General features: G+C 42.4%; 1 protein-coding gene across 2 annotated transcripts in view; it reads right to left on the bottom strand.

Annotated features, from left to right (window-relative positions):
* Positions 1–5,345, bottom strand: part of MTDH (metadherin) — a 56,898-nt gene extending 51,553 nt beyond the window's left edge. Inside the window, exon 1 of one of the 2 annotated variants that reach the window (XM_068525317.1) lies at positions 4,621–5,345. In XM_068525317.1, the coding sequence (XP_068381418.1) occupies positions 4,621–5,001 (381 nt within the window). In that variant the 5' untranslated portion in view covers positions 5,002–5,345. The remainder of the gene's footprint in view (positions 1–4,620) is intronic. The other variant, XM_068525318.1, reaches the window with a different exon arrangement.
* Between the last annotated feature and the right edge of the window lie 17,824 nt (positions 5,346–23,169).

Raw genomic sequence — 23,169 nt, 5'->3', positions numbered from 1 at the left:
TGGCAAATTTGCTTACTCACTAAAATTTATTTCTAACCTCAAAATCAATACTTGTCATTCTTGGACATGCACAGAGCTGTGAAAAGATCTGAGTCATCCTACAAGCACATTCCCAGGCAATGCTCTGCCTTCTTGTTTCAGCTCTCATAAAAAATATAAAATAAACATAAAAAAGAGAGACCAACTCTAGCTGGGGAGCTAGAGAAGGCTTTATAGTAAAGGCAGCAATGTAGCTGGGCCTTGAAGGACAGGTAGAAATTGGTAGAGATACAGAAAAAATATGCCTTTCAGAAAAAATAATATGAATAGAAGAAGATAATATGAATAAAGAGACAATGACGTCTAGCTAATGGTAATGTCTTAGGGGTAATGGTATGAGATAAATCTAAGATGGGGTTAGATCTTGAAAAGGCTTGAGTGCCATGTCACTGGATCTTATTCAACAGGTGTTGCGGAACTACTGAAAAGATGTGAACTTGAAAGTCACATGATCAGAGTTGGGCTTTAAAAGATTTAGCTGGCATAAGTGGGTAGAAAGGATTGGCAACAAAGGGACTGGACGCATGAAAACCAGTTAGGATGCTGTAGGACAGCCTAAGCAAAAGGTAACAGTCCACAAGTAGGGCAGCGGCAGTGAAACTGGAAAAGAAGTAATGACTACAAAAGACACAGCATACTATAAGAATGATTTATTGGCTGTATAAAGATGGATCTTACAAAATTTTAGCCAGAGGAGGCAAACACAGCCATTTTCCACTGTAAAAATAAAAAGGTGGCTCACATGGAATTCACTAGGCATGAAAAATAGGAGTATGTTGCATAAGTACTTTGGTGGGACATCTTACTATATTATGCATTCAATAATTACTTATTGACTGCCAGCACCGTGCAAGGTTATACAGTAGCAAACAAGACAAAACACTACTCTTTTATTTACTGAGCTTATAGATATTAACAATCGCACTATGGCAAGTCTTTATGAAAATTCCTAAACTAATATGAAAAAAACTTGTCCACTAAAATGAATTTTCTTTGACGATGATCTTGGTTACCTGCTTCCAGCTGAAATTCAAAGCAACAATTGTTAAAGACCAGTTATCTGAGATCTTACATCCATCCATATCGCTGCGCAGATTAAGTCAAGCGAAAAATATTTACTGAGTGCCTATTTAACACTCACAATGAACTAGGTGTCATGAAAAATACATGTATGAAAACAATGTTTTCCAAAAATGCCAAGAGCTAAGCCCAGTGAAAAGTGCTGCCCCCTTCATCACCCCCTCCACTTTTAACAGGGGAACGAACTGCAATTCATGCCCCCCAAAACTTATGGCAAGAAATTAGGGGGTAAAAAGCAAACCGATATAAGAATTAAAAAAAAAAAAGCTTATGAATAGATTTTAAAAAGCTAAACGACATCTACTCTACAAATAAAAGAAGGCAACTAGAAACAAATTTTGAAAATTCAAGTTGTAAAATTTGGAATGATTTAAGAGAAAACTAAAAAGGATGGACTGAAAGGACAAAAATAAAATATTTAAACAAATATGGAATGTCCTTTTAAAAAACTGTAGTAGTTGACATCATTGATTCCACTTGAATCAGAATTAAGTATATCTTAAAATGTTTATCAGAATGATGTAGTAATAAAAGATGGATCATAAGATTAAACATGACTCCATTTAGAAATCTCTCTTATACTATGGATCTTATGGCCCTATTGCAGTGAATGATTTTCAAACTCATAGACAAGGGAGCTTGTTAAAAATGCAGATTCCCTGAACCCAGTTCCACAGATTCTGAATTTACAAGATCTGTAGTAGGGCTCAGGAATCTACACCATTTAACAAGCATTCAAAGTAACTCTACTGCAGGGACTTCCCTGGTGCTCCAGTGGTTAAGCCTCCATGCTTCGAATGCAGGGGACGCTGGTTGGACCCCTGGTCAGGGAACTAGGATCCCACAGGTCGGGTGGCACGACCAAAAAAAACAAACAAAAAAACCCCCAAAGTAAGTCTATTGCAAGTAGTTAGGGTTAACACCCTGAGGAATCCTGCAGTGTTTTAACTCAACTAAGATCTTCAATTTATAAACAAGATAAGCTAATCGGAGCATGGTTAAATGCCTTACTCAAATTTAGAGGTCCTAATTCCTGCCAGGCTGACAGAGTTAAGTCTTCCTCCCCTGAGCCATGGCTGTTTCTTCAGTCTCTCCCACTATCCTGCTCCTCCCCACTTTCAAAGTCAAATTCTGTGATAAGGTTTTTCCTGGCCACCTGGGCCCACACTAGGGTTTTCTGATATCTTTTTCCACAACTGGAATAAGCAGCTCCCTGGGGAAAAACTAAGCTTTTACTTTTGTATTCCCTTCACTGTGAGACATATTCCTTTTTACTGCCTTCAATTTGCAAGCAGTATCCTGCTTTTCCCCAAGTAAATATTTAGCACAGTGCAAACCATATGAGTACTAACTAAATAAATGGAAGCTTGTATTTCTTAACCCTATAAAGCAGTGTTTTTCTAACTGTGGGTCACGCCTCACAATCAAATGTGAAACCAATTTAGTGGGTCACAAATATCATTAAAGAAAAACAGTTTGATACATGTGTGTGGGGTATTGCAATGTAAAATGTTTTCAATGTAGGTTGCAAAAACGTTTGAAAGCCACAGTTTTGTACATGCTGATGAACTTCTCCAACACAACTTTACCATTAGGTAGGCAAATACGTTTTCTCACGCCATTCTCCACTCCCCAAAGCTAAAACTGGATTTATTTATTCATTCCCCTTTCCTTAACTCAAATGAAAAGGAGAAGGAATAAGTACTAAGTTTGATAAGCATTTTTCACAGCACAAGTTCCACAGGAGCCTGTCTGTGCTCCTTCTTCAGATGGGTCGTCCAAGTGTTGTGATGCACGTCGGGTGGGCTCTCGGAGCACCTGTCTCTTGACCCAAGTCTATCTGAAATTCCAGACGTCCCAAACAGGGCTTTGAAATTTTCACATCCTGCTTCATCCACACTGGTCCTAGGCTTATTAATATATGTGTTTTTTTCAAGATCACCTTCTTTCCTGTCTTGGAGCCAGGTTCTTTATTTCCACCATAACATTACTTTCTGGTAATCCTTGATACTCTCTACAAGTTTAAATATAATTACCTATGTTCCAAATCACTTGTATTTTCTCTTCTCCTAACCTAAGGTGGTATTCATACTGACAAAGTTGTATCCTTTCCCAGGTCTTGCATGTATCTTGCATCCTCTTAACCAGCAGGTCTAATCTAGACCTAATAATGCAGTAACTGTGACCTGTCACATCTCTACTACAGCCTTATCCTTTGTACTGTTACCAACCATACTCTCATTGCTTTAGCTTCAACTCAGATCTCACTTCCTCCAATAACTTGCCTAAATCCCTCCAATGGAAACAGTCTCCCACTCTCCAACCCTCATTTATACTGCTCACACCTCTACAGCACCTGTCAGTCTACAAAGTATTAGAATTATTTTTGAATCTGTCTCCTGTATTAGTTTCCATGACTGACTTTAACTCTCACGTGTATACTTCCCACTGTCCAGCAAAAATCAGAGGGCAGTTCACACAGTATTGTACTTTATCGTACTGAAAAGGGGAAGAGCTAAATCCAGTGGCTATAAAAATAGGTTAGGAGCTGTTTCTCATTTTGCACACCCTCCATACCCTGCTCAACTGCACGGTATTTTTTTAAAAAATGAATAAAACCATGAACATTCCAATGGGAGAACCGTGGGGAAATAGCCATAAAGGCCGCAGAAATAAAACGCGAAGGCATGATAAAACGGCTGTGATGCTCTCTGCATTTCCACACGTGGCCCGGTAAATCGGTGCCGGAACGCCTCGCGCAGCCTGCGCCTTTCTGCTCTGTCATCCCTTTACTCTATTTCAAAACCGCCCACACCGCTCCGCCGAACTTGCCTGAGCGCTCTCTCGGAGGGCCCCGGAGCCCCGAGTACCCGAGAAAACAGACCCCCTCTTGCCTTGCTCCAGGTCCGGCCTCCACTTGCCACAAGCACCGGAATGAGAGGGGGCCAACGTCTCCCTTCAACAGTCCCAACTAAAATGGAAGCGCGTCCAGACCTGGGTACCTTTAAGCCTAGAGTCAGCCCCGGAGTCTGCAGGCCGCCGTATCTCCCCATCTCAGTGTGACCCGAGCCAGGCTCTGCCTCCCCGGCGCAGTCTTGCCACAACTTCCCCACCGTCAGGTCCCATCAGCCTCCGCACACACATGCAGCCGACCCAGCAGGCCTCGGGGACGTTGGCATGTCGTTCCGGCGGTCAAGGTTCCCGAGAACGACCTGACCGCCGGGCGCTTCTATTTAAACATACCCCGCACTGTCTAACTTCCTTCCTCTAAACTCATCTTCCCCACCGGTCCCATACTTCCTGAGTTTCCACCGTTCTCCAAGTAACGTGTCCACCGATCACCTCCTCCGCCTGGGGAGACTGCGTCCCTGCTCTCGACTAACCTCACTCTTTTCCTTTCCCATTCCCGGCTGGGGCGGCTCGCGTTTGGCCTCCCGCAAGCTCGAGGGGCTCCACGCTGGCCCCTCGGCCCTACTCTCCCGCCGCTCCTCCCCTACTCACTTTGGGCTTCTCCGGCAATTTCTTCCGGTTCTTCTTCTTCTGCTCCTCGCTCCTGAGATTCTTCAGCACGCCTAGGTCGTCAGAGGCCGGGCCCGGCGCGGCCGCCGCCTCCTCCCGCTTGCGGGGCGGGCTCCTCCGCTTCTTGCGGGCGCCGGCGCAAGCCGCGGCCCAGCCGTAGCCGAGCAGGAAGAGCAGCAGGAGCCCGAGCGCGCCCATGCCCACCAGGATCACCCAGCCCGGGTACCGCTTCGGCTCCAGCCCCAGGTCGAGGCCCAGCTCGGTGCGCAGAAAGCCTAGGCCGACCGAGAGCATTTCCTGCAGCCGGGCTGAGCCCTCCTCGGCCTGCTGGGCCAGCTCGTCCAGCCAGCTCCGTGTAGCCATCTTCCCTCCCGTCAGGGGCACTCGCAGAATGACGCCGGGGCGCAGAGACGCCGTGGAACAGTCAAGGGAAGCAAGGATAAGGCCGGGCCGGACCGCCTCAGGCCGAGCGCATTGCGGCCGCCCCTCGCGCCGGAGCCGGGGATCGGCCGCTGCCGCCGCCAGGAGGACAGGGGGCTCCCAGTGACCCCCGTCAGCCTCACTCCGCCGCCGCCAGGAGAAGGGGGACGGCGGGAGGGAGTGTCTCCAGCGGCGGCCGCTAAGCGGCGTCTCCGCGCCAGGGCCAGGCCCCGCTGTCCTCCCTCGGCGGAACAATGGCGGCTCCGGCCGCGATCCACGCAGCGAGCGTAGACTAGGAGCAGGGCAGCGGGTCACGTGGGCGCCGGTGGGCGGGGCGGGGGTGTCACGTGGGCGCGGGCGAGGCCGGGCGGGGCTGGAGCCGTTGGAGCTAGCGCGCCGCGGCTGCAGTTGGCGGTGACCCTTTCGGGCCTGGTGGCGGCGCCGAGCCTTGGGGATCGGTGACTCTGGGCGGGTGGCTGGGAGGGGTTAACCGGAGGAAGTCTTTGCGGGATGGCTGGTGGCCCGGAGCTAGGAGACGTGGCGCTTTGAATGAGTCCAGGGGAGGGGCTCTCGGCGAAGCCTGGGGGTTGGGGGGTGTGGAAGAGGGCGAAGAGCGAGGAACCGGGTCACGGGGTCTGGGTTAAAATTGCCCTAGTAGCTGTCTCTTTTCTCCATTCTTTTTCTGGTAGTGGTGTCGGGGTGGAAGCGGCTTTTTCTCCCTGGGTCACCGGTCGGCTAGATGCTTCCAGGTGGGCTCAGCCGAGTCTGAAACCGGTCACTCTTCTTCCAGCGCATAGGTTTAGTTCACAAATTGGGTTTGTCTCTTCACGGCCAACCTACCCACATTGCGTGTCTACCATTTGCCTGCCAGGCTAGGGCGCTTTTGCGTGGTTTCTCTCCTGCGCTCTTGCTCTCGCTGCTATTAGTCGCCAGAATTCAAAAGTTGGAAAGCCCGTGGGCAGTATTCTTTTCCTACTCGTTTGTAGCTTTAATAAGAAATAATAAGAGGCATACTGGATTGTGTTTTACATGTAGAGGTAGATTCCTTGTTGCGTTTTATTTTAAGCTTTTGGGCCAGATCACAAAAGGAGTTTGCAAAAATTCTGTTTTTATATGCTGTGTTGACCATATCTGGGTAGCGTTATAAGAAATGAATTTTCAGATCTCAGTTACAAAGATGATATTCGGGGCTGCCGTAGGGTTTTCAAGTTACATTTCCCTGTAAGGAAACTGGGTGTTTTATCATTAAGTGATAATTAGCATGTAAGCAGGTGTCTTAAGTGAACTAAAAACAGGCTTTCTCAACGAATAGAAAGGGGGGTAATATTAATAAGTACCGAATCCAAAAATGTATTTAGGAGTATTTTGACCTACTTTGCAACTGTGTTGTAATGCATGTTGTGATTAATGGGTGGAAGGGAGTTTGGTAAATAATAAATAATAAAAATAAACTGCTACTCTTGCAAAGCTTTATACAGACTTATAATTAAAGGTTGTGTAAATTACAAGGCCAAAAACTTAGAAGATGTCATTGGAACTACTTCATCTCTAAAAGGTTGCAAATTCCACTTATATTTATGAAAGTAGATTTATCATTCTACATTTATGTTTTGGTTCCAGAGACATGAAGGATGATAACTTTCCTAAGAAGTTCCACTGCCCATTCTAGGTTAACACCTGTGGATTCATGAATTAAGCTATTACACAGTAACAGTAGCTGGGTTTGCCTGTTCCTTTGGCAGCCTAGCAAGTATTGATTATGTAAAATCCTGTCACCGTTCTTCTTTCTTTTTCTGTGACTCTCCTTTGATCTTAAAAAGAAAATGTTTACTGTATTTTGGTAATACAGGTATAATCATTTTTCATATATAACTTTGTAGTCATCTTTTTAAGTTTTTAAGAACAAAAATGGAGTCATACACTATTTACTGTTTTGCATTTGATGTGGTCATGAACATTCATGTCACTTGATAAAGCCCACCTGATAAAGCTCACCAGGAACATACCAGTAGCCCCACAAAGTTAGGTTTATTAACTTGCAGCAGAATGAAGTTTAGGTAAAATTTAAACGAAAGAATGCTTTGAAAGACAAAGCAAGCTGTGTCTAAAAGAGTTAATATCAGGCCTAGCCTAAGTAGACTCAGAATCCTAATTCCCTGGACATGGCAAAGTTAAGAGACATATAAAACGTCATTCCTGAAACCTCTTTCCTGGAGGCAACTGGGTTGGGAATGAAGACTGCTTATCCTGAGAGTCAGAGTGACCCATACAGTGGAATACCACTCAGACATAAATACATGCAGCAACATAGGTGAATCTCAACATAATTACGCTGAGTGAAAGAAGGTGAAAGAAGCCAGGCAAAAAAGAGTATGTACTGTATGATTCCATTTGTATAACACTAGAAACTGCAAACTAATCTATAGTGACAGCAAATCAGTGGTGACTTGGGGAGGGGAGTGGGACCAAGGAGCAGTGGGAGGGAGGGGTTTAAAAGGGGCACCAGGAAACTTTGGGGAGTGATGGCTATGTTATCTTTATTATTATGGTTTTATGGGTCTGTGGGTTTTATGGGTTTATGTATGTCAAAACTTACCAAATTGTATACTTTAGATATTGTAATTTATGTCAAATATACCTCAATAAAACAGTTCACAGAAGTTTTTTGAAAAATGACCCATGTGGAACAGCTGTGTATAGGCGTGGCATGCTCCATGCTCGCCGATAGGATTTTTTTTTTTAATGATATTTATTTATTTATTAATTATTTGGTCGCACCTTGCGACTTGTGGGATCTTAGTTCCCTGAAACCAGGGATCGAACCCTCGCCCTCGGCAATGAAAGTACGGAGTCTTAACCACTGGACTGCCGGGGAATTCCCACTGATAGGATTTTTAACAAAGTTTTTACCAATCTATGATTTTAAGGTTTCTCAGCACTATATCCATTTATTTATTTATTTTTGGCTGCATTGGGTCTTCGTTGCTGCGTGCGGGCTTTCTCTAGTTGCGGTGAGCGGGGGCCACTCTTTGTTGCGGTGCGCGGGCTTCTCATTGCGGTGGCTTCTCTTGTTGCGGAGCATGGGCTCTAGGCACACGGGCTTCAGTAGTTGTGGCTCACAGGCTCTAGAGCACAGGCTCAGTAGTTGTGGCGCACAGGCTTAATTGCTCCGCGGCATGTGGGATCTTCCCGGACCAGGGCTTGAACCCGTGTCCCCTGCATTGGCCGTCGGATTCTTAACCACTGCACCACCAGGGAAGTCCTCAGCACTATGTCCTTGATGTTAATTATCAAAAAAGTTTTTTTTTTTTTTTTTACAGGTTTGCGTAATAAATATTCACTTATTCTATGATCTGGCTCTACTGTAATTTATTTAACATACTTTATTGTTGGATAGTTAGGTTATTTACAAGGTTTTCTTTGGTTTTTTGCCATTAAATGCAATTCTGTCATGAATATGCTTGTAACTAAATAGCTTTGCGAATATCCATAGTAACTTTTTAAAATCAGTTTTATTTTATTTTTTTAATAATTAATTAATTAATTAATTATTTTGGCTGTGTCGGGTCTTAGTTGCAGCATGCGGGATCTTTCCTTGCAGTGCACGGGCTTCTCTCTAGTTGTGGCTCTCAGGCTCCAGAGCACATGGGTTCAGTAGTTGCCCCACGGCATGGAGGATCTTAGTTCCCCAACCAGGGATGGAACCTATGTCCCCTGCATTGGGAGCCGGGTTCTTAACCACCAGACAGCCAGGGAAGTCCCCATGATAAGTTCTTTTTTTTTTTTAGAAAGATATTCGCCATGTATTTCTTCTTTAGGTCTTTTTTTTTTTTTAATTAATTAATTTATTTATTTTTATATTTATTTTTGGCTGTGTTGGGTCTTCGTTTCTGTGCGAGGGCTTTCTCTAGTTGTGGCAAGCGGGGGCCACTCTTCATCGCGGTGCGTGGGCCTCTCACTGTCGCGGCCTCTCTTGTTGCAGAGCACAGGCTCCAGACGCACAGGTTCAGTAGTTGTGGCTCATGGGCCTAGTTGCCACGCGGCATGTGGGATCCTCCCAGACCAGGGCTCGAACCCGTGTCCCCTGCATTGGCAGGCAGATTCTCAACCACTGTGCCACCAGGGAAGCCCCCCATGATAAGTTCTTGAGGGTAAAATCCTGGCACTGTCATTGCCTGAGGCATAGCCCACAGTATGTGATTTAACGCTTAGTTTGGAAGTTTTAAGAGACCTGAAGAAGTTCTACCTAAGGCCTCTCACTTCATAGAAGAGAAAAAGGAAGCTTCAAAGGGTTAGGGCTCCTACCGCAGTGTCAGGGTGGCTGAGCTCATAGTAGAACCCAGTCTTCCCTGTTCTTGACCCCTTGGTTGCTCCTCTTCTTCATATACTCTGGGATAAATTCTTGGGATTAGTGTGTGTTTGTCTTCTCCGACTGCTATAACAATATTCCATAGACTAGGTAGCTTAAACAACTGAAATTTATTTTGTCACAGTTCTAGAGGCTGGAAGTCCAAGATCGGGTGCCAGCATGGTTGGGTTGTGGTAAGGGCTCTCTTCCTGGTTTGCAGATGGCCACTTTCTTGCTGTGTCCTCACATGGTGGAGAGAAAGCCAGTGAGCTCTCTAGTGTCTCTTATAAAGACGCTAATCCTCTCAGATCAGGGCCCCACCCTTATGACTTCATTTAACCTTAATTGCTTCCTTAAAGACCCTATCTGCAAATACAGTCATGTAGGGGTTAGGGCTGCAACATATGAATTTGGAGGGGGGACACAAACTTTCAGTCCATAACAATGCAGGAAGCTTCCATTCAAGTAGCTTATCTTTCAGGGCTGATGAAAGAAAAATGCTGATTTGGGTCTTTAAAATGGAGGCTATTTACATTATGAACTCCTGGGTCACAGGATTATATACCTAGGAGGATGATTATTTTTTAAAATTTCTTTTATTTTTGGCTGCGTTGGGTCTTTTACTGCACGCGGGTTTTCTCTAGTTGCAGCGAGCCGGGGCTACTCTTCATTGCAGTGCACGGGCTCTAGGCACACGGGCTTCAGTAGTTGTGGCGTGCAGGTTCAGTACTTGTGGCGCATGGGCTTAGTTGCTCCGCGGCATGTGGGATCTTCCCAGACCAGGGCTCGAACCCGTGTCCCCTGCATTGGCAGGTGGATTCTTAACCACTGCACCACCAGGGAAGTCCTAGGAGGAGGATTTTACAGTAAAGCAGGGAATACAGTTGAGTGTGCCAAGAATTTGGAGATATAGTCAGGAAAGGGTTACCCTCAGAATAAATTTTGTAAGAATTAGTAAATAATAAAGTTCTCTGCAGATGTATCCTAACTAAGCTGAAAGATAGTTTATGAGTGTGTCGCTGAAAGGGCCAGGATACTTCCAAGCCTCTTTAAAAGATTGGAGAATTTGCTAAGAACCTGTGTGGAACTAAAAACTGGTTGGGGCATGAGGGCAGGGGCCAGGGTAAGCAGAAAAGACGGTGAATATGGTAACAAAAATGAAAGTTGTGGTGTATCCATTCAGTGGAATGCTGTGCAGCAGTGAACATGTCCAAGGACACTCATTGCGATACCATGTATGTAAAGTTTAAAAAATAGATTTATAGATAAAGATGTAAAACCATGCATGGGAATAATGAACACCAAGTCAGAATAGTACTTATTTATAGGGAGAGAGGGAGAGAGAAATGGGATTGGGGTGAAGTATACACGGGGCTACAAGTGAATCTATAGCGTTTTTATCTCTTAAATTAGGTTATGGGTAAAAGAGTGCTCCTTATCTCTACTTTTTGTATGCCTAAGATACTTTGTAATTTAAGTGACAAAAATTAAATGACAAAAGCAATAGTTTGCACAGAGGCTAGGCAAAATAATGGAGGCTCCCCTGACTATTTAATTGTGGGGTTGCTGTGATCTTATAGTGGGGAAAGGTATATTAGACCATATCAATAGATATCCCCTAAGGTCATTTAACCCCCTTTGCTCTGATTTCATGCTCAGCACACCATACCCACCTTGTAATGAGGCATCTCCTTTACTACAGGAAGATCTGACTTAAGTAATCTGATCCTCTTCACAGTTATATTTATTAGTGTAAATCATACATTCTCAGTGGCGCAGTATTGCTCCCGTGTGGGTGAAGAGTATTGGTTTTGGGGGCAAAAAACCCTTTTTTAGTGTATAAAGTATAGATATAATATAAAGTATAGATATAATATACTACATGTGCAGATTGATACAATATATATGTGGCATTAAAATTTCATAGGAAAAAATAGGCCCTCAGAGGGGTGATAACGAAAAAATGAGTGAGAAACATTGGTGCAGAGGAAGAAATCGGCACTCTGTTTCGTCAATTATGCTCCTGTGTTTTTGGTTAATCAGTTTCCCTGGGTCATTTATTCAATCATTTCTTCACTGGACTTTTATTAAATCCCAGCTGTTTGGTTTAAATGCATCCTATCTGTCCTCAAAAATCTCAGAACCTAGTGAGGACAATGGACCCTTTCTTAAATAGCTTTAATGCAAGAGAGTATTGCCATAGTAAGTTGATTTGAGCATGAAGATTGTACTGGGTGCTATGATGTACCTCCCAGGTCCCGCTTCAGTAATGAAGAACTTATTCCCCAGCTCTGGGAGTATTACCAGAAGACATCTCTTAGGTGTCAGTCTGTGGGGAAGATTACTGAGGAAAACTTCCTCAACCAAGGTCATGTCTCCTTTCAGGGACAACCCATATCCAAGGGCTCATCAGCCTGGGCTACACAGTCCTGGCCTTCTTGCCCCAACTTGGGTCAATTTTGAAAGACCATCCCGGCCCCAGTGTACTCCTTGAGCTTGGCTCAGGACTGTTGGTACTATATCTCAGCCCAGTTCTTCTGTTCAGTCCCACTTCCTTTTCCTCCTTCCACTGGCGTTAGTTTCAAGAGCACTTCCTTATATGCTGATCTGTCTCAAAGTCTACTTCACAGAGAACCCAGTCTATAACTCGGATGATGAGGTATTTACGAAGTGTTTGATATAACCAACAAGGGAAAGGTTATTTCTGCATAGGGGCAGTGGAACACTTCAAATACAGTATGTTGAGGTTCAGTCTAGAAGGATGAGTAGGATGTTGCTAAGAAGAGAAGGAGGAGAGTGGAGAGGAATTTCCAAGCATGGGGACCAGCGAAAGTGAAGGCTTTGGGACATGAGAGAGCAACGTATGTCTGGATAATAGTGAGCTCTACTCTGTGGCTAGTGATAAAGTCTTAAGATTTTGGCGAGAGATCGAAGAAGAAGGAATTGTCAATAATGACTCCTAGGTTTCTCACTTCCAGTTGGTCAGATGGTGGTGCCATTCACTGAAATGGGGAATATTGGGAAAGAGCTAAGTTTGGCCAGCGAAGATGAGTAGCTTGGTTTTATACACATTGATTTGGAGAGTACAAATTATCCAGATGAGATATCAAATAGGCAGGTATACGTGGATGTGGACTCCAGAGGAGAGATGAGAGTTGGAGGTACCTCTTGGTTTCCTTGCTCGGGTCACACTTTCACTCCTTATCATTTGCAAGTGAGACTTCAGGTGAGACCCCAGCCCTGCTTATGCCTTGACTGCAGCCTTGAAGGATCCAGTTAAACTGTGCCTGGACTCCTGAGTCACAGAAACTGAGATAATGCATGTGTTTTAAGTTGCTGAGTTTGTGGTAATTTGTTACACAGCAATAGAACTAATTGCTAAGAAATTGTCCAAAAGAAATAATTGGACAAATACACAGAAGTAGAATCGCATAGTCATTACATTGTAGTTTACAATCTCAAAAAATTGGAAGCAACCTAAGGAGGTGATTATTTGAATACATTGTGACATTCACAAGGACAGGAATATTATGAAGCCATTAAAGAGTATGACATATATCTATGTATATCAATTATTCATTGACATGGAAAGCCACACTGCTAAGTGAAAAACATCAGGTTACAGAATAACATGTTGAGTATTAGATAATTAAAATTTTAGGATATCTATGTGGGTATACATGGATAGAGAGGCATCTGGAAAGATATTCGCCCAAATCTTTACAGCAGTTTACAGTAGCCACATATGGGAAGTAGGATTTCAGGGTGTTTTTAAACTTTTTTCTGTATACTCTCCTGAATTGTTTGAATATTTTGTATGAATATACACTATCCTTTTAATCAGAATAAGATAAAGGTTTTGTTTTGTTTTTGTTTGCTTTGTTGAAACTTTACCTACAGGGTGACTGCAGCATTCATATAAACAGTCTCAAAAATCAAAGAAACAGCTTCTAAGGTTTCAGTTAAATTTTAAGATGTTTTTCTGAACTTGTGAAAGCTTTATTACTAAAAGGAAAACTTCTTTAGAAGGTGGTAAGTTACCTCTGCAGGACAAGAGAAAAAAAATAATACCTGAAACCTCATTTGAGACCTAATGTTTGTAAAAATGAGTAGCTATTCTGGTGACTGAGCAGAAGGGAAAGACACAGGTGTCCTTGCTGGGAAAGACCAAAGTGTTTAAGTAAATTAGTAACCTCAGATACTCAAAAGCTGACCAAAGAACTGATATTGTAATCGAAAAGGTAAACTTGGCAGTTAATAAGTTTATTACTCCCATGTGGCCTTGCTTCATCTAAGAAATCCTAAATTTGATGAATTACTTGAACTCAATGTGTTTTTGTTTGTTTGCTTTTGTTTTTGCTCAGAATATGGTGCAAGTGAACTGCAATATGTAAAGTATGGTTACTACTTGGACAAATTCCTTTTGTCTGTGTTGTGACCCATATTCCTGATGAGCCATTTTGTGAATACATGTGAGAGCTTTGCTTGCTTCAGTACAAATCTACCTCCTTTACCAAAAAAGGACATTTTTGATAAACAATGTATCTTTTTCAGATAAATAAGTTAGAACACATTTTTTCCTGAAAAAATAAAAACAAAAAAACTGTAATATGGAATACCTAATTACTTTAAAATAGTATTTCATAGCTGTGTCTAGTTTTTGGTCAAGATAATTGTCAGCTTCCTACTCTTCTGTGGGCATCAGATGAAATCTATATATGTGAAAGTGCTGGACAGATGTTAATGTAACAAGCAAGCAGTTAGTTTATATTTATGATTCCTATTCTTAAGAGGTGTTTAGTTCCGTGTGTGGACTTTGTCTGCAATTAGAGTAAGAAAACCCCCATTAGTGCTTTAGTTATGGCCTCCTGTTCCAAACAGGCTTCAATCATAGGTACAAGGATCTAAGAGAGAGATCAACAAACTTTGCCTACATTTATGCTTTAAGAAATAATGGCGTTCTTTATTAAAACAGTCAGGAATATTGATGATGAGGAGTAACATGGTTAAAGGTTTAAAACAGAAAAGGAGATGTGTGTCTTTGGAGAATTTTGCTTCCCTGGAGCTGAGGGCTAGTATTAGAGAACAGTGCCTGTCTGGTGAGAATAAGAGTAATAGGATTTCTTAGTCAGCTTGGGCTGCTATATAACAGAAGACCACAGACTGGATGGCTTAAACAACAGAAATTTATTTTCTCATAGATCTTGTGACTGAAAGTCTAAGATCAGGGTGCCCTCAGGGTTGGTTTCTCCTGTCTACTTGTCTGGTAGACAGCTTCCTTCTCACTGTGTGTTCACATGGCCTTTCATCTGTGTGTGTGCAGGGGGAGAGAGAAATCTTTGGTGTCTCTTCCTCTTCTTATAAGGACACTAGTCCTATTGGATTAGGGCTCCACCCTTATGACCTCACTTAACCCCAATTACCTCCTTAAAGGCAGTATCTCCAAATGCAGTCACATTGGGGGTTAGGGCTTCAATGTCGGAGTTTTAGAGGGGACACAATTCGGTCTGTAACACAGGATAAGACCTGGGATTGTTCTATAGAGCAGGGGTCCCCAACCCCTGGGCCATGGGCTGATAACGGTCCACGGCCTGTTAGGAACTGGACCACACAGCAGGAGGTGAGCAGCGGGCAAGTGAGCGAAGCTTCATCTGCCGCTCCCCATCGCTCACGTTACCGCCTGAACCATCATCCCTACCCTCCCGCCCCCCCGACCGTGGAAAAATTGTCTTCTATGAAACCGGTCCCAAGTGCCAAAAAGGTTGGGGACCACTGGGGTAGAGTCTTTAAGGGCAAGAATACCATAAAATTGATTTGCTGGTATCCCTCGCTAGAACATAAGCTCCATGAGGGCAGGAAGGGCATCTTACTTGTGTACCGTGGTATCCCTAACACTTACTGCACTGCCTATTATTATTAATATTTGATCAACTGATGAATTAACAAATGTGGTGATTGGAGAGTAGGGTGGAATGGAGGTTGTTGCAGTGGTCTGGGGTCTGAGGGACCAAGTGCCTAAACCCAGTGGAAATGAAGTGAAAGTGAGACAGTGAGTGACAGTAAGAAGGTGAGATAAAGGGGAGGGAAGAATCATGGATGACTGGCATTCTGTTTTTGCGTGACATGATGATCACTGTTCCATTAGTGGAAAAAGAGAAGTTGAGAGAAGTTAATTTATTACCATGAATCCTCATTTTGCACTGAGATACCTCTTAAGACTTATTCATAGTTTGTAAAACTGAAAGTCCTCGTAGTTTCTTCCAGATATTCCTTACGGCTTCTTTGAACTCTGTGATTTCTTTCTCATCCATCAACATTTAGGGCTTCTATTTTCTGACTTACCTCTCTCACCCAATTTTGGTAGCCCAAAAAAGAATTAGAAGACTAGAAACACACATTTCTTCTCCTCTTCTAATAATACTACTTCTATCTTCACTGTCTTTTATTTGTGGTAGCCATAGTAGAAACAGAAATTATGGTCTTATTGGGCATCACAGTGAAATAAAACTTCTAGCACTAGTGCTCGTTATTTCAAAATTATTTCTCTTTTTCTGACTGCTTCCTTATCTTTATAATTCTCAAAACTTACTTTCTCGCTTAGTTCTCTAACTGAATTATTTATGAGTGCAAATTTGTGTCTCATAGCAATCTACTTTCTGAAATTGCTTGTAGTTACAACAATCTCAGTTTATATCAGAAACTTTTTGAACATGTCCATTATCTCTTCTGAACAAACTATTCTTAGCTAACTTTAAAACCGAAACTGAAAAGGTTGTTAAATATAGATTTAGAGTAATTTGTTTGTATCTCCTAAGAGGATTTAGCAACAGGAAATCATTTATCTTGAATGACTGGAATGCTTTCTTCTAGTTTGTGCCCTAGTTGTTCCAACAAGAAGGAAGTTCAATATTTAGGTGCACTTTCCCTAACTATGTTAATGGTTCTTTGCGAGTAGACAGCACTGTGCATAACCTTGAGAATAGGGTTTGTTCCCTGAATTTGGATTTTATAATTGGCTGATAAAATGACCATTCTGAACTATCACGTGATGTTAACATCTACCAATTTTAGCAAAGTTACCCTCCCTCTTTGTACAGAAATGTGTATAGTTCTTTGAATGTTTTGTTGCTCCTTGATTGAAATGCTCTGCAACAGCTAGAGAAAATGAAAGAGCAATTAGTAACCAAAAACATAAATTCTAAATGTAATACAAGTGAAATTGTAAAGTGTTTCAATTAGGATACAGGATAAGCTGCTTTAACAAAGACTTACAGGGGTTTAAACAATATAGAACAATATAGAATTTAAGTCTGATTAATTTCTCACATAATATTGATATGTTGGCTCCTTCCATCCTGCAGTTCTACCAGTGGCCCTAAAATATTAGCCTCATCTGCTTGGTCATTGATGGCTTGTCAACACGTCTAACTTTTAGGCACTAAGATGGGAGAAGGAGTAGGATAAAAAGACACATCTTCCATTTAAGGGGCGCAACCAGAAATTGTGTATGTCACTTCTGCTCATATTCTGTTGGCCAGAACTTAGTCATATGGCCAAACTTAGCTACAAGTTTTACAAGCTAAAACTCAGGGTTTTACTTCTTAAGGGAACGTGAGAAGATGGATACGGCACGCCGAAAGTTGTGACACTTCGGTCAAATGAGCACTCATTGGACTAAGCTGGTTGACTGTGGATTCAACTTTGAAGGAAAAAAGAAAAACAAAATTATGTATCATAAGCAAAATGTAGACAATATGTCAAAAACCGAGTCTAGAAGATGAAGTTTAATTAGCTATTTTATATATCTTGTGGGTCTCAGCAATGGAAGTGCTCCTTCCAACTTGCAAGTCTATTGTTTGACTTTCAAAGATTTGGACTTTGAATTTATTTAGAGTAACACACTTTGTATGAAAACAATGAACAACCTATGTGTATGGAAATTTCTGGCTGTCCTTTGTTCTGAAATATTATGGTTGAATCAGTGTTACTGAGTAAGCCAAATGCTTTGAGTAGCCAAGTTTCAGTTAAGAGTATAGTGTGGTGGGTTTCACTAGCTGGAGCTTCTCTGTTGAACCTTAGAAAATGCCTTGACTTTGTGCACAGGGAAGACTGTCGTCAGGCGTCGTCAGCGTCCACCTTAACCAGAGCTGCTCTGGAGGCAAGCAGCGTTCTCTGGTCTCCTGGCCAGTGCTCTGCTGTGGTTCTGTGAGCCTGTCCGGGAAGAGGGAGAAGAGAGCAGCCTGAGAGCAAGTGAAGTGCCAGGAAAGCATGGGGCTACTTCCCAAGTAGACCAGAGAAAAAGATGATTAGAAAGGTCAGGGGTCCCACCTCAGTAGGGAGAAGAGTCACATGATGCTTCCCTGCTCTGGTTCCATTTGAGAGCATCAGAAGCGCAGCAGGTGGTGGGGGAATGACCAGTGTTGGCCATCTCCTGAAACACCAGAGTCATGATGGCTTGAGAGGTTTGATACCAGACCAGGACTAAGTAGCCATATGCTTGGGCTTCTTTGAGGATTCCTCCAAGTCTTACCTGGACGTATTTCACTTAGTAGTCTATGACAGCCCTTGGGGACCTCCGAAAGTTTGAGATGCCATAACTTCCTTCTGGCTCCCGTGGCATGAATTTTCTACCACTGAAGGCATTCCTTTAGGTTAAGCCGTAGAGGTGAAGATGTTGTCTGTGAAAGCCACAGTCTCTTATGTCTTCTGGGAGGGCAAGGAAGTGGGATGTTGTACCTCTGGTCTTCAGCTCATAACCAGTTATAACTGACCTGTTTATCTCATTAACTGGTTGCACACTGGGAGTAAGAGAAGTTTGACTAAGTACGTCGGCAACAATACAGTCTGATGACCACTGGCTGTTTTGAGGGCATTAAGCTAAGGAGGGCAGGGCCTGGGTGCTGTGTTGTATAAAGGTGAGTTCCTGGTGGCTGTGCATCAGAAAAGTAGGAATGGGGCTTCCCTGGTGGCGCAGTGGTTGAGAATCTGCCTGCCAATGCAGGGGACACGGGTTCGAGCCCTGGTCTGGGAAGATCCCACATGCCGCGGAGCAACTGGGCCCGTGAGCCACAACTACTGAGCCTGCGCGTCTGGAGCCTGTGCTCTGCAACAAGAGAGGCCGCGATAGTGAGAGGCCCACGCACCGCGATGAAGAGTGTCCCCCGCTTGCCACAACTAGAGAAAGCCCTCGCACAGAAACGAAGACCCAACACAGCCAAAAATAAATAAATAAATAAATAACAAAAATAAAGGAATTCCTTAAAAAAAAAAAAAAAAGAAAAGAAAAGTAGGAATGGCACACAAGTTTCATCCAGTGAAACATATTCTCCAAGGCTGCTCCTGCTCTGACTTCTTCTAGGCTTAGAATGTCTGGGCTGGAAATAACGTACATTATTATGGTAGCCTGAGTCATGGTGGTTTAATATATTAAATAGTTTTCCTCTAAGGATCCATAATTTCTTTTAACTAGTTATGTCACTGCAGTTTTGATACCATAATCTTTAAAAAGATATATTGTGATAATTATGAATTTGGATAAAACTTTTATATTATAGTGTGGGTATGGCCAAGAGCAAGCCTTTGATGAGCTTAGTGTATCTCTATGAGAGACCTATGAACAGTATAGATCTTCAATGATATGTCTCTTTATCCAAACTAAACAAGTTAAAAAAACCCTACATTTATTTATGTATAAATACTTTTATAAACCTTCATGGGATTAGAGATGGTTCCTTTAATAATGTAAGCAAAGCTGCCAGTCAATGGAAAGTTCACTGGACCTAGATTCAGAGTTCCTAGGTTGTTGTCACAGGTGTTGCTGAAATGATTTTGTTGTGCTTTTAATGGATTAGTTACCTGGTTAATAATTTACAATGAGAAATACACCTTCAAGGCGTTCATATCTATTGACCAAGAGCCTAATCAGGGTATTTGGGAATAGGTATAATATTATTTCTGATGTAGTTTCTCGTGATCTTAACTCATTTTTTGTAATATTAGAGGTTTGGATAAACCTTTAGGGCTCCTTTCAATTCGAAAGATTCCTATTGTATGTTCTGCATTATAGAAAGGAGAAGCCCCACACAGAACTTAGAAAGTAGATGGTTCAGTGTCAGACACTGTGATAAGCACTTAATGTGCATTGTTTCATTTAATCCTTGCAATTTATGAAGTAGGTATTATTATCATCCCCTTTTTATGGATAAAGAAACTGAAACCTTACAGGCTTTACATAACTTGTTCAGTGTCCTACAGCTAGTGAGTGGTAGAGTCGAGATTTTGAACACAGGCCTGTGGGACTCCAGAACTTGGGGACTGCAGTGTACGCCTCTTAACTATCATACACTAGCAGTTTTAAGGAATGTTTAATTACCCAAGAGCAATAAACAGTCTGACCAAGAATTTTTACTTTTTAACAAATTATGCATCAGCAATATCTCTCTAGATATTTTCTGTTCATTATTATAAGTTTATAAGATTTGAAAATAGGGTAAATTGACCTCTGAATACAATGGCAAGATAAATCCAGATTAAACACCCTTCCTCCAAATCTAATGAAATGAACAGAAATAGTGAAAGAAAAAAAAAAAAGGCAACAATTTATGAATGGCATCCAAACAAAGGAGAATAATTTTACATCATAAGCTTCAAGAAGTGATGGCTAAGGACAGTGTGAGAGGTTTTGGGGTAGCTCTTTTCTTCACACCCACTCCACAGGAGTAGTATTGAGAAGTCTGATAATTTTTATTAATGCCTTCCAAATGGACGTAAGCAGTCTGAGGGAGTGAGTAGGTAACCCTGGGAAAGGTAAAGGAAAACGCCTCAAGTGTAGCCAACACCTACTTACCCCTTTGGGGCCTTGACAGAGGCAGGAAGGGCCTCCATGGCATCTGAACTTCCAGGTCCCTGTGGGGAGCTGGATGAATGAGAGAAATACACCCACAGCTGGGTGGGGTGGGCACTGGTACAGGATGTTTAACTGGACTTCACAGGAGAAGTCAGAGGCTCCTCCTGACCCAGTGTGGGTCTCCCCTCACATATTACCCACCATGACCTCAGGCTAGAGATAAGTGGATTGAGAGCAACTCCAGTGCATTAAATTATCTCCAAATGGGGCAGACTGACTGATCCTAATCAGGACAGAGCTATCTAATGAAAAATGAAAAGAAGTGGAATGGCAAGTAAGCAAACTCATTAGAGCGGGAAAAAGAAGGAAGAAAAGAATGAAAAGAAAAAGAACAGAACATGGTATAAAAAAGACAGACGTTTTAAGGGGGAGAATGGGTTTTTAAATAAGAAAAATATACCCTCTCCAAACAAACAAAAAAGATCTCTTGGGAGTGCTTTAAGGTATAGAATAACTTTATAATACTATTTTATTATTTTTTTATTTATTTTTGACTGTGTTGGGTCTTCGTTGCTGCCTGCGGGCTTTCTCTAGTTGCGGCGAGCGGGGACTACTCTTCCTTGTGGTGTGTGGGCTTCTCATTGCAGTGGCTTCTCTTACTGCGGAGCACAGGCTCTAGGCACGCAGGCTTCAGTAGTTGTGGCACTCAGCCTCAGTAGTTGTGGCTCACGGGCTCTAGAGCACAGGCTCAGTAGTTGTGGTGCACAGGCTTAGTTGCTCCGTGATATGTGGGATCTTCCCGGATCAGGACTTGAACCCATGTCCCCTGCATTGGCAGGCGGATTCTTAACCACTGTGCCACCAGGGAAGTCCTGAGAATAACTTTATAATACTATTATTTTATAAAACTAAGTCCCCCAAATGAGGTAATAAAAAAACAGAATGAAATGAATATGGAAATTTCTGTGCTAAGGAAACTGAGACCCTACAGAGCACCATAATACAGTTAATATATAATTTAGGAAGAGCAAGGAACAGGATGGACAGTGGGTGAAAATAAAATTAGTGACATGGAGGAAATGCTTGCAATAATCAGTGAATGCAGAGAAAAAGACCAAGATTAAAATATGTAAAAGACAATATGGAGGACGGAGACCATCCAATATAGACAACAAATGGAATAGGAAAAGTAGCTAGATACTTAAGAAATAAACTTTCTCTGAAATTAACAAACTGACTCCTTAGATATGAGGGCACATTGTATGCTAGAAGAAATTGGTACAGCATCATAAACATCAAGACATACTTTGGTTAAGCTATTGACATTCAAGGATAAGAAAAGAAATTTTTAGCTGTTCAGGAAGACAAAGTAAAAATCACCTATAATGAAAATTAGGCTTGCCTTAGACATCTCAGCAATATCCAAGGGCAGAATGCAATGGCACAATATTTATAAACTTCTGAGGAAAAGAAAGTGTGACCCAGCCGAAACACTGGATATAAAGTCAACAAGTAGGTTTTCTCAAATATGAAAAAGCACAGGGAAAATAGTGTTTAGAATCTAGTGTGTAAGAGATATAAAACCTGTGAGTCCTCAAACAAACAAAAAAACCACTTGACATTGAAATTCAGCCAAAGAAATGAATGAAGATCAAGAATTTAAAGTTGTGGGAACTTCCCTGGTGGTCCAGTGGTTAAGAATCCGCCTTCCAATGCAGGGGGACATGGGTTCGATCCCTGGTCAGGGAACTAAGATCCCACCTGCTGTGGGGCAACTAAGCCTGTGTGCTCTAGAGACCATGCGCCACAAATAGAGAGCCTGCGTGCCGCAACTACAGAGCCTGCGTGCTCTGGAGCCCCTGCACCACAACTAGAGAAAAGCCCTTGAGCCGCAAGTAAGAGCCAGCGTGCCGCAACTAAGACCCGATGCAGCCAAATAAATAAATATTTTTTAAAAAAGAATTTAAAATGGTAAAAGAACCAGAAATGAGCACTGGATCCATTTTTAAAAAGAACAAAGACTGAATAACTAGGAGTACCACTGTTACAGAACACAATGTGATGGTTAATAACCTGGCAAAGTAAAATTTCATAAGCATTGAAAAATGGAATGAGGGAAAGTGTAGGTAGGAGAAAACACAGGAGTGTATCATCTCATCTTTCACAGCAGAGAGTCATGCTATCTAAAATTTAACCTCGTAGTTAAAAAAGCGTTTCCAAACCTTTGATGACTTTTATAATCTCTTTGCTTAACCTGAGAGCCAGCATGACAAGCCGGCATATGCGTGCCAGAATCACCTCCAGCTGTATTTTGGTTTTGTAAAGGATGGTTCAGTGTTTTTAAATATTTTAAAATTTGAATATCTTTAGGTGGGGGCAAACTTACCAGTCAACCCTTATTTTCCACCTTCTTATTTCACACATTTAGGGGCCTTCCTGGCCCTGCTGTTGGAGGAGTCTTTAGGAGCTAAAATTTCCTGTAGTGAAGAATCATTTATCTGAAGTTCAGTAATTCCTAGAGTAAGATAAAATAATAATTGACCAATAGATACATTCTTCTCATTTGTTTTGTAAAACATGTTTGTCTCTGGCATCACAAATGGTATTTTCCCTACTCTATAATGACAGAAATCTGTCTCCTGGCAAATGGAAGCACTACTGCCCCACTTTTTTCTTATCTGCACTGCAACCAAGCCTTTGACTCCAGTGCAATCGTGAGGGATACACAGGGAGTGATCACCGTGTAGGAACACTCCAGGGAAACTCCTTATGTGGTGTCTCACTCTATTTAAAGTCACGTGGACTTAGCTGCTGTCACCTCCTAGATATTTCTTTGGCTCGGTTTTAACTTTCAGCCCTTTAAATAGTGTACAGATTGAGACTGAAACAGCCAGAAGAAACAGCTGATTGGCTGTGA

The sequence above is a fragment of the Eschrichtius robustus genome, chromosome 17, assembly GCF_028021215.1.
Source record: "Eschrichtius robustus isolate mEscRob2 chromosome 17, mEscRob2.pri, whole genome shotgun sequence".
In the NCBI taxonomy this organism is placed as follows: Eukaryota; Metazoa; Chordata; class Mammalia; order Artiodactyla; family Eschrichtiidae; genus Eschrichtius; species Eschrichtius robustus.
Note: the sequence above shows the minus strand (reverse complement) of the source record. Positions and strands in the feature narration are given on the sequence as shown.